Source organism: Oncorhynchus mykiss, chromosome 3, assembly GCF_013265735.2.
Source record: "Oncorhynchus mykiss isolate Arlee chromosome 3, USDA_OmykA_1.1, whole genome shotgun sequence".
NCBI classification, from domain to species: domain Eukaryota; kingdom Metazoa; phylum Chordata; class Actinopteri; order Salmoniformes; family Salmonidae; genus Oncorhynchus; species Oncorhynchus mykiss.
In genome coordinates, this window is record NC_048567.1 from 67,287,004 (window position 1) to 67,303,372 (window position 16,369).

At 43.3% G+C, this 16,369-nt stretch overlaps 1 protein-coding gene across 1 annotated transcript; it reads left to right on the forward strand.

Moving 5' to 3' along the window:
* Positions 1 to 1,541: 1,541 nt before the first annotated feature.
* Positions 1,542 to 7,519, forward strand: LOC110520444 (ATP synthase subunit O, mitochondrial). The gene is made up of 7 exons (XM_021597765.2): positions 1,542 to 1,653; positions 2,581 to 2,625; positions 2,796 to 2,906; positions 3,414 to 3,543; positions 4,043 to 4,155; positions 7,011 to 7,097; positions 7,294 to 7,519. The coding sequence occupies exons 1-7, from the start codon at positions 1,627 to 1,629 to the stop codon at positions 7,402 to 7,404; spliced, it is 624 nt and encodes a 207-aa protein (XP_021453440.1). The 5' UTR covers positions 1,542 to 1,626; the 3' UTR covers positions 7,405 to 7,519.
* Positions 7,520 to 16,369: the final 8,850 nt, after the last annotated feature.

The following is a 16,369-nucleotide window of genomic DNA, read 5'->3' on the forward strand; positions in this document are numbered from 1 at the left end:
TTCGGTCGCAACACGCCCATTGGTTATTGTTCTAATTTTAAAATACCGTATTGTTTTGAGGAACAAGCTACTTTTGCGTACTACTGTAAATTAACCTTTGTTTTTGTTTTTAAACAGGAGATTGGTTTGCCTCATGACGTTCAACCTGTTAGCCTACTTGGGTGGAAATTGCCAGAAAGAAACCTCACTTTGCCTAATTAACTGACTGGGCAGGAGATCCTGCTGGTTAATCAGCTTTAACAGTTGCATAATAACAGAACAATCTGGAAACTCACACTATTGGATATATGCACTTTTAAAACCCTTGTCATCTTCCTTCAAGGTGTTAAACTTTTCAGAAATGTGCATCATTAAGCCTAGTCCTATTGCACAGGTGTCTGATGTCACAAGTGTCACAAGTCCGGCAATGTGACCCCACTCCACCCTCCAAACAGGCTACAACTCGTGGATCTATCTAGAATGCAATGGCATAGCCTAATATGGGGAGATATTTGACATTGCTTTTATGTTTAATTATTAAAGTTATTTATAGTCTCAATAACACAATGCAGTGACCGCTGGGTCTTCCATTCAGTGCTTCCATCGTTTACATCAATTTATATTGGGACTTCAATGTAAATTGGCTTCAAGTAGGCTTCAATAGTAGGCTTCAATAGCCTACTTGGCCACAGAGGTAGTCCTATATCAGCTAGTAGGCTAGCCTAGAAGAGACCTGGATACGATACACAACCCTTTCAATACGCAATAACATCTGCTAGATATGTGTATGTGACCAATACAATTTGATTTGATTTGGAGGAATTTATAGAAGGTGAAGTCAGTGAATAGCTCCTGTCATTCTCTCTGATAAATAGGCTCTGTCTGTCTGATGTAGGAAGACACATTTAAGACTACCAAAATTATACCTCCATCTCAATAGGTGGCCTACTGTACATGCAAGGATAAACCCTTCAGTTCTGCACACACATAAGTGACAATAGGCATTTGTTTTAGTATGGTGGAAGGTGCACAAGATGGGTCTGGAGAAACCACCAAGGCTGTGTCACTGCTCACCCGTGAGAATGTAGGAGGAGCACAATGAAATGCAAATGCCTCAACAATGGGCATCAATCTACACAGACACTGTAAACTACACACTGACACAATGGCACAGTATCTTCATACAGGTGATGCTGGGACAACCAGGCCTGTGTCAATACATACCTGAGGTGATATCAGCAAAAGTGCACTTAGAAGCGTTATATAAAGCTGAGCTCATGTTTTAATAAAATAGGCCTGATATTGAAACTTGAGAACCTGATAAGTACTATAATTGGCTTTGATTAAAAAAAAAAAAAAATCAAATGACATCAAAATCAAATCAAATGTTATTGGTCTCATGCACATAGCAGATGTGATTGCGGGTGTAGAGAAATGCTGCCCCCACACGTTAATCCACGCAACTAAATTGTTTGCTTGTCTGCTGACGAGGTCAGTGAATTTCCACTTCCTCATTTTTTTTGGTCGAGGAAATACAATTCCGCCTATTGACACATGAACTACGTTTCCCGTAATGCTTCTCGTTTCTGAATTTACATTACGTACTGTCATGCGCAGAAGTTTTGACCTACACAGTCGCAGGAGAACATGGCAGCTTTAGGACTCGGACTGCAGGTATGACTTTCTAAAAAAACAAGAATGTTATACGATCTATGGCTCTGTTTTTAATTTGAGAATGTATTTAGATTATTAACCAGGACAAAACAGATCAATGTGCATTGTTTTGATATCGCGCAGAATGTGTTTCAACACAGTACACGCGAGGCCTTGCATGCTGGCATGAACTTGACAAGCCCGCTGGCATGCTAACGACAGCCGGCTAACTTCATCAACATTGTTAGGTACCTGGCTGGATAGCTGTCTACGTTTGTTGGGCATTTTCCTACGACCCGATGGCATTACTGTTAAATATTGTCCAACGTCCATAAGACAGAGGTATTATTATCGCTACATAACTTTATTGTAGAAAATGTGGTCAAGCTAACCATTTTTTTAAATTATTAATATTATTATTATTATTTAATTTTTTTTAACAACAAATCAATACAGAAAGTACATGAGGGAACACAAGTACATATAGACTACATACAATGGACAATCGAGCTAGGGGGTACAATATCCCATTACAATTACACAAGGACCTTAAGGGACATACATATACTTACAATTCTAACAGCTTTTTTGTTAGAGTATTTAACTGTATTAAAATACAGTTCAATTTCTTTTTGTAGGGTAAGAATTTATTTTTTTGTTTGTAAATTTACATTTGTGTATATGAAATTTGGCCAAAAGAATAATGAAATTAATTACATAATGTTTCAGTTTATTTCTATCGTATGTAAAAAATCCAAGCAGTACATCTCTCCACAATAGTGTAAAATCTTCATAAATGTGTTCAATTATAAATCTACTGATGTCTTGCCACAGTTTTATTACATGAATACAATGCCAAAGTGGTCAAGCTAACTTCCTACGGCACTCCAAACGTCACTTATGAAGATCGTAATCAACCAATGACTGACTATCTCTTCCCTTCTGCAGGTGCGTCAGTTCAGCACTTCAGTTCTTCGACAAGCTTTGATTAGGGTAAGAATGAATTAAGTACTCCTCTGATCAGTGTAATATTAAGTCAATGATGACTCGTGTGCTTTGGTAATGATGTTAACGCACGCCACAGCTTGAGTAATGTCATTGGCTCTGTGATTCAAGTACATGGTTGTTTTATAGCTTATTTTTGTGTCCGTTTTCTATTCTAGCCCCCTATCGACGTGTATGGGGTCGGAGGCCGCTATGCCACAGCCCTGTTCTCTGCTGCCAGCAAGCAGAAGAAACTAGAACAAGTAGAGAAGGAGATGGGCACGTTGTCAGTAAGTTATCCACTGCACCTCTCTCTCCTGTCTTAGGCCTCAGTCTGGCCACAAGTGTGTAATGTATATACACTCTATTATCTTGGGCAGGGCTATTCAACTCTTACCCTACAAGGTACGGAGCCTGTTGGTTTTCTGTTCTACCTTATGATTAATTGTACCCACCTGGTTTCCCAGGTCTTAATCAGTCCCATATTAAGGGGGGGGGGGGGGGGGGGGGGGGGATTACGCGGTGGAGCTGGCTTCACGGTCCAGAGTTGAGTTTGAGGGAACTGTGTTTACCTTTATTTAACTAGGCAAGTCAGTTAAGAACAAATTCTTATTTACAATGCCGGCCTATACCGGCCAAACACAGACGATGCTGGGTCAATTGTGCGCCGCCCTATGGGACTCCCAATCACTGCCAGTTGTGGGAAACCATACATTTGTCTGTTTGGCACTGTCTGTGGCCACAATATACTTTTTGACCAGCTTCCTTTCTCTTTCTTTCTTTTCCTTCTCCGTCAGTCTCTGATCAAGGACCCCAAGCTGTCCAGTATCGTGATGAACCCCCATGTCAAGCGCAGCCTCAAGCTGAAGTACTTTGGTGCCGCCATGACTAAGGCAAATCTCTCCCCAATCACAGTTAACCTCATCAGTGAGTTGCCCAGTCTTACTAAGTTATACTGCACATGCCACTCTTGTTCTGGAGACTGCTGTTGTGTAAGAAAATGAAATGGGGCAGGTTTGTGGAGGATAACGTTGTTGTTCTGCTGTCAAGACTCATCTACCAAACTACTGCTTGTCTTCCTTTCTGTGTTTTCTGTCCCTTTTGACCGTTTGAAATGTTAAAATGGAAAAATCTATATAGATGTCACGCCATACCTTTTGATCGGCTAGTTGTAATCATGAATATGAAGTAAATGTCAGCTAAGAATGTTTGCTGCTCACAAGTGATCTTAATTAGATAGTGATGCAAATGAGATTAGAAAAGAGTCCTTTAAGAGTATTTTGGCTATTGTTATGAGAACATCCTCACCCGTACTAATGTTAGTTCATGCAAATGAGGATGCAAATGCAATTAGTGAAAATGTTAGTTACTTGTGTCTACTGGCTAGCCTAATGTGGTTTCATTGTCCTCCTCTCTCCTCTTTTAGCTGTGTTGGCAGATAATGGCCGCCTGACCCTGACCGCAGATGTCATTGGTGCCTTTGCAAAAATGATGAGCGCTCACCGTGGCGAGGTCATCTGCACTGTCACCACAGCACATGTACGGTGACACACATACACACACTTGTTGTATATGGGATGGGTTCTCAGTGGGGTCGTACTACAGGGGTTCCATGGCCCAGATCACAAAATATATACCGTACCAGTCAAAAGTTGGGAAACACCTACTCATTCCAGGGTTTTTCTTTATTTTTTACTCATTTCTACATTGTAGAATAATAGTGAAGACATCACAACTATGAAATAACACATATGGAATCATGTAGTAACCAAAAAAGTGTTAAATCAAAATATATTTGAGATTCTTCAAAGTATCCACCCTTTGCCTTGATGACGGCTTTGTACACTTTTATCATTCTCTCATTTACTTACTTTTTTTAAGATGAATATTACTAACAACAGATTAAACACATTTTTGTCCATGCAATCTGTGCAATATTTTGAGGGTACAACACAATACATTGTAATGTTATTAGGCCTAATCTACAATTATTTTATGCCAATGCAGCTGTTTCTATCACAATATCAAATGTCATTTCTGGGTAACAATTAAGGACGTTACTGTGATTGTTTTTAATTAAAATGGTCAAAAAGAAACAAATAGCTTCTTAGAATATAGCACTGGGGGGGCACTGAGCAAATATCAGGTCTGCTGAGTGCAAACTTAAACGTTGTGAAAATTCTGTGCAACTTCTGGCGCACGTTTGTGAACACTGAGGCTGTACCCGCTTTAAATTCGTTTTCACAATGGCCATGTAGGCTACTGTGGCTATTTGATCATAATGTCGGCCTAACATTTTAACATGGATATAGCTGTTCTATTTCAGCCTACAGTAGCAGCCAATGTCTGGTGTTCAATGTAGGCCTACATTGCATGAGAAGAAGAAACATGCAGGGCTTGACAGTAACCTGTGTATCCACTTGATCTTCAGACAAGGTGACTGAACATTTTGTTTGATGCAAGAAACCACTTTACAAAATAAAATTCATTATTATTCCCATTACATTATTAGAGAATCAGACAAATTATGCTACCTATTGGCTACTTAGGCTTGCCTACTTAGGCTTGAATAAATCTAAAAATACAGCACTTCCCCTTTAAGACAAAAAAAACCCTCTTTACCTGACTCGCTTTTCTAGAACTGTACACGTTTTGTGCTCTTGTAGGAAGCAATCACGACCCTATTGCTGATTTATAACTGGGTTAATAACTCACTATCAGGTGCACCTGCCACCAATAGCCTGAGACTAATAAAAAAAAATGTTTGGCAATCGACTAGGAATGCCTTGGTGACCACTGCTCTAGAAAGTTGAGTCAAGTTCAATCTCGTACTTCTCTCTGTGGGATAATATTTCTGCACAGCAGTCCCGGGGAAGCTGCGTGGCAGTCTCGGGGCTACTGCGTGCACACGCAGCTTAGAGAGAACATTGGACTGTCAGAGTGCTTTGAGTTGGGAGGGGGAAATGAAAAAAATAGCTGTTATTGGCAGAGAGATTTGAAACTCTGTTTCTTATCAATCTTTTAACTAATTTACCGCATGGTGATGTCACCATGGATATCTCTCCCACCAAAACAGGCTGAAATTTCAGGCTGTCTTTTCAAACAGCTCTTTCACTAAAAGGGCATTTATCAATTTTTTCACAATTTCACATTATTATTCCAACCTCATAATGTGGAAATGTCTGGGGCGGCAGGGTAGCCTAGTGGTTAGAGCGTTGGACTAGTAACCGGAAGGTTGTGAGTTCAAACCCCCGAGCTGACAAGGTACAAATCTGTCGTTCTGCCCCTGAACAGGCAGTTAACCCACTGTTCCCAGGCCGTCATTGAAAATAAGAATTTGTTCTTAACTGACTTGCCTGGTTAAATAAAGGTAAAAAAAAAAAAAAAAAAAAAAAAAAAAATATAAAACACAGGAATATCATGTTTGTCTTTAACCCTGGGCAACATGGGTCTGGCAGGCTCACAGCGGTATTTGTATCCACAGTACTCCACCAATTATACATTTTGGTATACACAACTCAATACTTATTGTATTCCTAATTATATTTTTTAAACATAAATGCACGGCCGGCCCGCTCATTAAGTGGGATTAGGCGTCCACCTATGGCGGCAGATTGACAAGAGTGGCATTTTCTGAGTTAAACTGACCAAGACGCACCTCCAACAACACCACATAAATGAAACCTCACATAATTCTGCCAAAAACAATGACAATTTCTCTCAACCAGTGGCATATGGGCTTTTTAGGTGAGTACTGATGCCGCCCTGTGATAAGCAGTGCCCACTTGGTCAAAGGCAGGGGCGCAAAACATTTTGCTTGTCCAATCCCAGCTCGCTTCTCCAGGGTGCTGTTGGAGAGACGCATCGCTGCGGCACACCATCAACATTCCGTCAAAAAAATGATCTAACATAAATTATGTAGCAGATATATGATATAGTAGAAAGAGTATATGGCCTTTTCTGTAGCTTACAGGCTGGATATAAAATCTGACAGTCATACCTCATATACTGTTTTGTATAATGTTTTTATCTCACATGAGATATTCTGATATGTATTTTTTAACCTTTATTTAACAGGGCAAGTCAGTTAAGAACAAATTCTTATTCATAATGATGGCCTAGGAACGCGCAGCTTAGTGGGTTAACTGCCTTGTTCAGGGGCAGAACGACAGATTTCTACCTTGTCAGCTCGGGGATTCGATCCACCAACCTTTCGGTTACTGGCCAAACGCTCTAACCACTAGGCTACCACCGCCCCATTATGAGGGCGTCCCTGAGGACAAAAGGGGTCCGCGGCCCCAAAAAGTTTGAGAACCCCTGGTATATGGTTGTCAATCCAAGTTCCATATCAGTTGTAGCATTTGATTTGATATTTCTGTTTGTGTGTATAACAGCCCCTTGATGAGGCTAACCTGGCAGATCTGAAGGTGGCTCTGAACGGCTTCCTGACAAAGGGAGAGACTCTCATACTAGAGACCAAGGTGAGGCCATACTCAATTTGTGCCCTCTGTGGCACAATAAGGCTTTTCAATCATCTACCATCAATTTATGGTAGATGCAATGGTTTAGGACTGTAAGGCTAGCACTAAAAAAGAACATGCTGATATCCAGTCGCATACATTGCTATGGCGTCGACTGGTGCTTTAACTTCCTGTGTTATTTTGCTTTTCCCTCCAGTCTGACACCTCCATCCTGGGCGGTATGATTGTCAGCATTGGGGATAAGTATGTGGACATGTCCACCAAGACAAAGATCCACAAATTGACCAAGATCATCAGAGATAGTTAAGTCTGTCTCGTCCAGCGGGGCATGGGGATGTTTCTCTGCCTTCTGCAACCTATACAGTGCTATGTCCGCTAAGATCCTGTCTAGTTGTTCATAATAAAATATTCTGTAACATATACTTTGTATTTGAAATATCTTTATTTGTGTGTCCATGCAGACTGGTTGTTGCTGATGGAGGGAATATCAAATGCCTGTTTTTATTAGCTTAGATACAGTGCCTTCGGAAAGTATTCAGACTCCTTGACTCCTTGACTTATTCCACGTTACATTACAGCCTTATTTTAAATATCCCCCCCCTCAATCTACACACAACACCCTATAATGACAAAGCAAGTAAATAAACTAAAATAACACATTTACATAAGTATTCAGACCCTTTACTCAGTACTTTCTTGAAGCACCTTCGGCAGCAATCAAGTCTTCTTGGGTATGACGCTACAAACGTGGCACATCTGTATCTCCAATTCTTCTCTGCAGATCCTCTCAAGCTCTGACAGGTTGGATGGGGAGTGTTGCTGCACAGCTATTTTCAGGTCTCCATAGATGTTCAATCGGGTTCAAGTCCAGGCTCTTGCTGGGCCATTTGAGGGCATTCAGAGACTTGTCCCGAAGCCAATCCTGCATTGTGTTGGCTGTGTGCTTAGGGTTGTTGTCCTTTTGGAAGGAGAACCTTCGCCCTAGTCTGAAGTCCTGAGCGCTCTGGAGAAGGTTTTCATCAAGGATCTCTCTGTACTTTGCTCTGTTCATCTTTGCCTCGATCCTGACTAGTCATGCAGTCCCTGCTGCTGAAAAACATTGCCATAGGATGACGCTGCCACCACCATTCTCTGTAGGGATGGTGCCAGGTTTCCTCCAGACCTGACGCTAAGCATTCCGGCCAAAGAGTTTAATCTTTGTTTCATCAGACCAGATAATCTGGTTTCTCATGGTCTGAGAGTATTTAAATGGCTTTTGGTGAACTCCAAGCGAGCTCTCATGCCTTTTACTGAGGAGTGGCTCCCGTCTGGTCACTCTACCATAAAGGCCTGATTGGTGGAGTGCTGCAGAGATAGTTGTCCTGGAAGGTTCTCCCATCTATACAGAGGAACTCTAGAGCTCTGTCAGAGTGACTATTGGGTTCTTGGCCACCTCCCTGACCAAGGCCCTTCTCCCCCAATTGCTCAGTTTGGCTGGGCGGCCAGCTCTAGGAAGAGTCTTGATGGTTCCAAACTTCTTCCATTTAAGAATGATGGAGGCCACTGCGTTCTTGGGGACCTTCAATGCTGCAGGCATTTTTTTATACCCCTCCCCAGATCTGCTGCTCGACACAATCCTGTCTCGGCACTCTACCGACAATTCCTTCGATCTCATGGTTTGGTTTTTGCTCTGACATGAACTATCAACTGTGGGACCTTATAGACGTGTGTGCCTTCCAAATCATGTCCAATGAATTTAATTTACCACAGGTGGACTCCAGTCAAGTTGTAGAAACATCTCAAGGATGATCAATGAAAACAGGATGCACCAGAGCTGAACTTTGAGTCTCATAGCAAGGGGTATGAATGCTTATGTAAATAAGCATTTTTTCTTTTTAATATATTTACCAAAATGTCTAAACTGTTTTCACTTTGTCAGTATGGGGTATTATGTGCATATTACTGAATAAGCCTGTAATGTAACAATTTGGAAAAAGTAAAGGGGTCTGAATACTTTTCGAAGGCACTGTAATATATGATACTTGAATAACCAGTCTCAGACCAGTGCCATTGAGCAAACGTGTTGAAACACGCTGCATTACTTTTCTAGTGGCAAAACATGAGATTCACTTTTCAGTGTTGCTGTCGGCAAGGTTGGGTGAAAGTCACTTCAATCTAATGAGCTGCATGTCCATTTACTACACATTCATGTCAGTTGTAAGGTTGCTGCATGTGAAGTCAAAAGTGCAAAGCACACAAATGGATAAGAATGTTGTTACATGCAGTAGTCCAACTGATTGAGATTACCAGTACAGGTCTTGCTTCTGCAAAAATAATGATTTATTTTTTGTGTGTGGCCAGTCAATGGCTATGCCTGGCTGTTCTACATTCTCCCCTACCTTACGTATGTAAAATAGGTACCCTTTTTTATTCGATGAGGTGGATGGGCCAGTATCCACTAATTACTAGATAAAACAAATTGATCTGTAATTCTGTTTTTCGATTTCCTCTGAGACGCAGTTCAGTGAAACTGCTACTAAACATTAGTTGCATTGGATAGCCATGATTATTCCCAAATATTGTACGCATGAACTGCTGATACATCTATCTGTGGTGTGAGTTGTGTGTTTGCATGCTGAACTGCATCAGTGAGATTGAGGGGCAGGACTGTAAGTGTGCACTTTATTTTTCCTTGAGGTCAGTCAACCTGACCTGCAGGTTGAAGATGGCACCAGAAGAAATGGCAGCCGTTTTACGGGCGCCTAACCAATTGTATTATGTGGGGGGTTTTCGTGTTATTTGTAACTTATTTTGTACACAATGTTTCTGCCACCGTATCTTACGGCAAAAAAGAGCCTCTGGATATCAGGACAGCGATCACTCACCTCAGATTAGACAAATATATTTTTTTCTTCAACAAGCAAGACGCACAGGATATGCATAAGACACCCGACAAGGCCAATATCCCCGTCATTGGCAGGAGAAAGAAATGCAGGTATAGAGGACACAGGGCGGGGTGCCTTTTTAATAAGGATCCACCGACTGAGTGGGAAATCTGACTTCACCATCAATATTACTTGCCAACGTACAATCATTTGACAATAAATTAAAAGATGTACGATCACGAATATAATACCAACGGGACATCAAAAACTGTAATATCTTATGTTTCACCGAATCGTGGCTGAATGACGACATGGATAACATTCAGCTGGCGGGATATAAGCTGCACCAGCTAGATAGAATAGCGAGGGGGGGCGGTCTGTGTATGTTTATAAACAGTTGGTGCACAAAATCTAAGGAAGTCTCTAGATTTTGCTCGCCTGAAGTAGAGTATCTCATGATAAGCTGTAGACCACACTATCTGCCAGGAGAGTTTTCATCTATATTTTTCATGACTGTTTATTTACAACCACAGATGGATGCTGGCACTAAGATCGCACTCGGCAAACTTGAAAACGCCCACCCAGAGGCGGCACTCCTAGTGGCCTGGGACTTTAATGCAAGGAATTTGAAATCAGTCTTGCCTAATTTCTATCCACATGTTAAATGTGCAACCAGAGGGGGAAAAAATCTATATCACCTTTACTCCACAAACAGACGGGTACAAAGCTCTCCCTCGCCCCCCCTTTCGGCAAATCTGACCATAATTCCAATGTCCTGATTCCTGCTTACAAGCAAAAACTAAAGTAGGAAGCACCAGTGACTCGATCAATAAAAAAAGTGGTCCGATGACGCAGATGCTAAGCTACAGGACTGTTTTGCTAGCACAGACTGGAATATGTTCCGGGTTTCCTCCGATGGCATTGAGGAATACACCACAACAGTCACTGGCTTCATCAATAAGTGCATCAATGGCGTCCTCCCCACAGTGACTTTACGTACATACCCCAACCAGAATCCATGGGTCACTGGCAACATCCGCACTGATCTGCCGCCTTCAAGGAGTGGAACTTTAACCCGGACACTTATAAGAAATCCCGCTACGCCCTCAGACGAACCATCAAACAGGCAAAGCACCAATACAGGACTAAGATTGAAACGTACTACACCGGCTCCGACGCTCGTCGGATGTGGGGAAGGGAAGCACAGTCGCGAGCTGCCCAGTGACACAAGCCTACCAGATGAGCTAAATAACTTCTATGCTTGCTTTGAGGCAAGCAACACTGAGACATGCATGATAGCATCAGCTGTTCTGGACGACTGTGTGATCACTCTCTCTGTAGCCGACGTAAGTAAGACCTTTAAACATTCACAAGGCCAATGGGCCAGACGGGTTACCAGGACGTGTGCTCCGGGCATGTGCTGGCCAACTGGCAGGTGTCTTCACTGACATTTTCAACATGTCCCTGATTGAGTCTGTAATACCAGCATGTTTCAAGCAGATCACCATAGTCCCTGTGCCCAAGAACACTAAGGTAACCTGCCTAAATGACTACAGACTGGTAGCACCCACGTCCGTAGCCATGAAGTGCTTTGAAAGGCTGGTCATGGCTCACATGCACACCATTATCCTAGAAACCCTAGACCCACTTTGCATACTGCCCAAACAGATCCACAAATGATCAAATCAAATTTGATTTGTCACATACACATGGTTAGCAGATGTTAATGCGAGTGTAGCGAAATGCTTGTGTTTCTAGTTCCGACAATGCAGTAATAACCAACGAGTAATCTAACCTTACAATTTCACAACTACCTTATACACACACAAGTATAAAGGGATGAAGAATATGTACATACAAATATATGAATGAGTGATGGTACAGAATGGCATAGGGAAGATGCAGTAGATGGTATCGAGTACAGTATATACATATGAGATGAGTAATGTAGGGTATGTAAACATATAAAAGTGCCATTGTTTAAAGTGCCTAGTGATACATGTATTACATAACGACGGCAAGATGCAGTAGATGGTATAGAGTACAGTATATACATATGAGATGAGTAATGTAGGGTATGTAAACATTAAATTAAGTGGCATTGTTTAAAGTGGCTAGTGATACATTTTTTACATACATTTTTCCATTATTAAAGTGGCTGGAGTTGAGTCAGTATGTTGGCAGCAGCCACTCAATGTTAGTGGTGGCTGTTTAACAGTCTGATGGCCTTGAGATAGAAGCTGTTTTTCAGTCTCTCGGTCCCAGCTTTGATGCACCTGTACTGACCTCGCCTTCTGGATGATAGCGGGGTGTACAGGCAGTGGCTCGGGTGGTTGTTGTCCTTGATGATCTTTATGGCCTTCCTGTTACATCGGGTGGTGTAGGTGTCCTGGAGGGCAGGTAGTTTGCCCCCGGTGATGCGTTGTGCAGACCTCACTACCCTCTAGAGAGCCTTACGGTTGTGGGCGGAGCAGTTGCCGTACCAGGCGGTGATACAGCCTGACAGGATGCTCTCGATTGTGCATCTGTAAAAGTTTGTGAGTGCTTTTGGTGACAAGCCGAATTTCTTCAGCCTCCTGAGGTTGAAGAGGCGCTGCTGTGCCTTCTTCACCACGCTATCTGTGTGGGTGGACCAATTTAGTTTGACCGTGATGTGTACGCTGAGGAACTTAACTTTCTACCCTCTCCACTACTGTCCCGTCGATGTGGATAGGGGGGTGCTCCCTCTGCTGTTTCCTGAAGTCCACAATCATCTCCTTTGTTTTGTTGAAGTTGAGTGTGAGGTTATTTTCCTGACACCACACTCTGAGGGCCCTCACCTCCTCCCGTCTCGTCGTGGTTTGTAATCAAGCCTACCACTGTAGTGTCGTCTGCAAACTTGATGATTGAGTTGGATGCGTGCATGGCCACGCAGTCGTGGGTGAACAGGGAGTACAGGAGAGGGCTCAGAACGCACCCTTGTGGGGCCCCAATGTTGAGGATCAGCGGGGTGGATATGTTGTTACCTGGGGGCCGCCCGTCAGGAAGTCCAGTACCCAGTTGCACAGGGCAGGGTCGAGACCCAGGGTCTAAATGCTGAGCTGTAGTCGATGAACAGCATTCTCACATAGGTATTCCTCTTGTCCAGATGGGTTAGGGCCGTGTGCAGTGTGATTGCGATTGCGTCATCTGTGCACCTATTGGAGTGGGTTGAGGGTCTCAGGTAGGGTGGAGGTGATATGGTCTTTGACTAGTCTCTCAAAGCACTTCATGATGACGGAAGTGAGTGCTACGGGGCGGTAGTCATTTAGCTCAGTTACCTTAGCTTTCGTGGGAACAGGAACAATGGTGGCCCTCGTGAAGCATGTGGGAACAGCAAACTGGGATAAGGATTGATAGAATATGTCCGTAAACACACCAGCCAGCTGGTCTGCGCATGCTCTGAGGACGCGGCTGGGGATGCTGTCTGGGCCTGCAGCCTTGCGAGGGTTAACACGTTGAAATGTTTTACTTAGGTCGGCTGCAGTGAAGGAGAGTCCGCAGGTTTTGGTAGCGGGCCGTGTCAGTGGCACTGTATTGTCCTCAAAGCGAGCAAAGAAGTTGTTTAGTCTGTCTGGGAGCAAGACATCCTGGTATGCGACGGGGCTGGTTTTCTTTTTGTAATCCGTGATTGACTGTAGACCCTGCCACATACCTCTTGTGTCTGAGCTGTTGAATTGCGACTCTAATTTGTCTCTATACTGACGCTTAGCTTGTTTGATTGCCTTGCGGAGGGAAGAGCTACACTGTTTGTATTCGGTCATGTTTCCGGTCACCTTGCCTTGGTTAAAAGCAGTGGTTCGCGCTTTCAGTTTTGTGCGAATGCTGCCATCAATCCACGGTTTCTTGTTTGGGAATGTTTTAATAGTTGCGGTGGGTACGACATCGCCGATGCACTTGCTAATAAACTCGCTCAGCGAATCAGCGTATTCGTCAATGTTGTTGTTTGACGCAATGTGGAACATATCCCAGTCCACGAGATCGAAGCAATCTTGAAGCGTGGAATCAGATTGGTCGGACCAGCGTTGAACAGACCTGAGCATGGGAGCTTCCTGTTTTAGTCTCTGTCTATAGGCAGGGAGCAACAAAATGGAGTCGTGGGTGGGGGAGGGCCTTATATGCGTCGCGGAAGTTAGAATAACAATGATCCAGGGTTTTACCAGCTCTGGTAGCACAATCGATATGCTGATAGAATTTAGGGAGTCTTGTTTTCAGATTAGCCTTGTTAAAATCCCCAGCTACAATGAATGCAGTCTCAGGATATGTGGTTTCCAGTTTACATAGAGTCAAATAAAGTTTGTTCAGGGCCATCGATGTGTCTACTTGGGGGGAATATATGCGGCTGTGATTATAATCGAAGAGAATTCTCTTGGTAGATAATGCGGTCGACATTTGATTGTGAGGAATTCTAAGTCAGGTGAACAGAAGGACTTGAGTTCCTGTATGTTGTTATGATCACACCACATCTTGTTTATCATAAGGCATATTTCTTACCAGAAAGATGCTTGTTTCTGCCGGCGCAATGCGTGAAGAAACCAGCTGGCTGTACCGACTCCGATAGCGTGTCTCGAGTGAGCCATGTTTCCGTGAAGCAAAGAATGTTAGTCTCTCTGGAATGCTACCCTTGGTCGGATTTCATCAACCTTGTTGTCAAGAGACTGGACATTGGAGAGTAGTATGCTCGGAGGGGTGCGCGATGTGCAGAGCCTGACCAGAAGACCGCTTCGTCTGCCCCTTTTACGGCGTCGTTGTTTTGGTTCGCCGGCTGGGATCCGATCCATTGTCCTGGGTGGTGGGCAAAACAGAGGATCCGCTTCGGGAAAGTCGTATTCCTGGTCGTAATGAAGGTGAGTTGACGTTGCTCTTATATCCAGTAGTTCCTGTATGTAATAAAACCTAAGATTACCTGGGGTACCAATGTATGAAATAACACGTAAAAAAATGAAATACTGCATAGTTTCCTAGGAACGAGAAGCGAGGCGGCCATCTCTGTCGGCGCCGGAAGTAGTGGCTACAATCTCTATTGCACACCAAACTGCCCTTTCACACCTGGACAAAAGGACCACTTACGTGAGAATGCTATTCATTGACTACATCTCAGCGTTCAACACCATAGTGCCCTCACCTGGGACTAAACACCTCCCTCTGCAGCTGGATCCTGGACTTTCTGACGGGCCGCCCCCAGGTGGTAAGGGTAGGTAACAACACATCTGCCACGCTGATCCTCAACACTGGAGCCCCTCAGGGATGCGTGCTCAGTCCCCTCCTGTACTCGCTGTTCACTTATGACTGCTTGGCCAGGCACGACTCCAACACCATCATTAAGTTTGCAGATGACACAACAGTGGTAGGCTTGACCACTGACAATGCCGAGACAGCCTATAGGGAGGAGGTTAGAGACCTGGAGGTGTGGTGCCAGGATACCAACCTCTCCCTCAGCGTAATCAAGACAAAGGAGATGATTGTTGACTACGTTAAAAGGAGGACCCGAGCACACACCCATTCTCATGCATGGGGCTGTAGATGAGCAGGTTGAGAGCTTCAAGTTCCTTGGTGTCCACAGCACCAACCAGCTAGATTGGTCCAAACACCAAGACAGTCGTGAAGAGGGCACGGCAAAGCCTATTGCCCCTCAGGAAACTAAAAAGATTTGACATGGGTCCTCAGATCCTCAAAAGGTTCTACAGCTGCAACATCGAGATTATCCCGACTGGTTGCATCACTGCCTGGTATGGCAACTGCTCGGCCTTTGATCGCAAGATACTACAGAGGGTAGTGCGTACGGCCCAGTACATCACTGCGGCTAAGCTGCCTGCCATCCAGGACCTCTATACCAGGCGATGTCAGAGGAAGGCCCTAAAAATTGTCAGACTCCAGCCACCCCAATCATAGACTGTTCACTCTGCTACCACACAGCAAGCAGGAGCGCAAAGTCTCGGACCAAAATACTTCTTAACAGCTTCTGCTATGCATTGTGGACTATGCAATGCCAAGTGTGTGCAAAGCTGTCATCAAGGCAACATTGAAGAATCACAAATGTAAAATATATTTTGATTTGTTTAACACTTTTTTGGTAAATACATAATTTCATGTGTGTTATATCATAGTGTTGATGTCTTCATTGTTATTCTACAATGTGGAAAATAGTCAAAATAAAGAAATGCCAAGAGTGTGCAATGCTATCATCAAGGCAAAGGGTGGCTACTTTGAAGAATCTCAAATATAAAATATATTTTGTTTTGTTTAACACTTTTTTGGTTACTTCACTATTATTCTACAATGTAGAAAATTGTCAAAATAAAGAGGAAACCTTGAACGAATAGGTGTGTCCAAACTTTTGACTTGTACTGTATGTTGCATGTTATGTCTTGAATCTTGATCTCAGTGTTT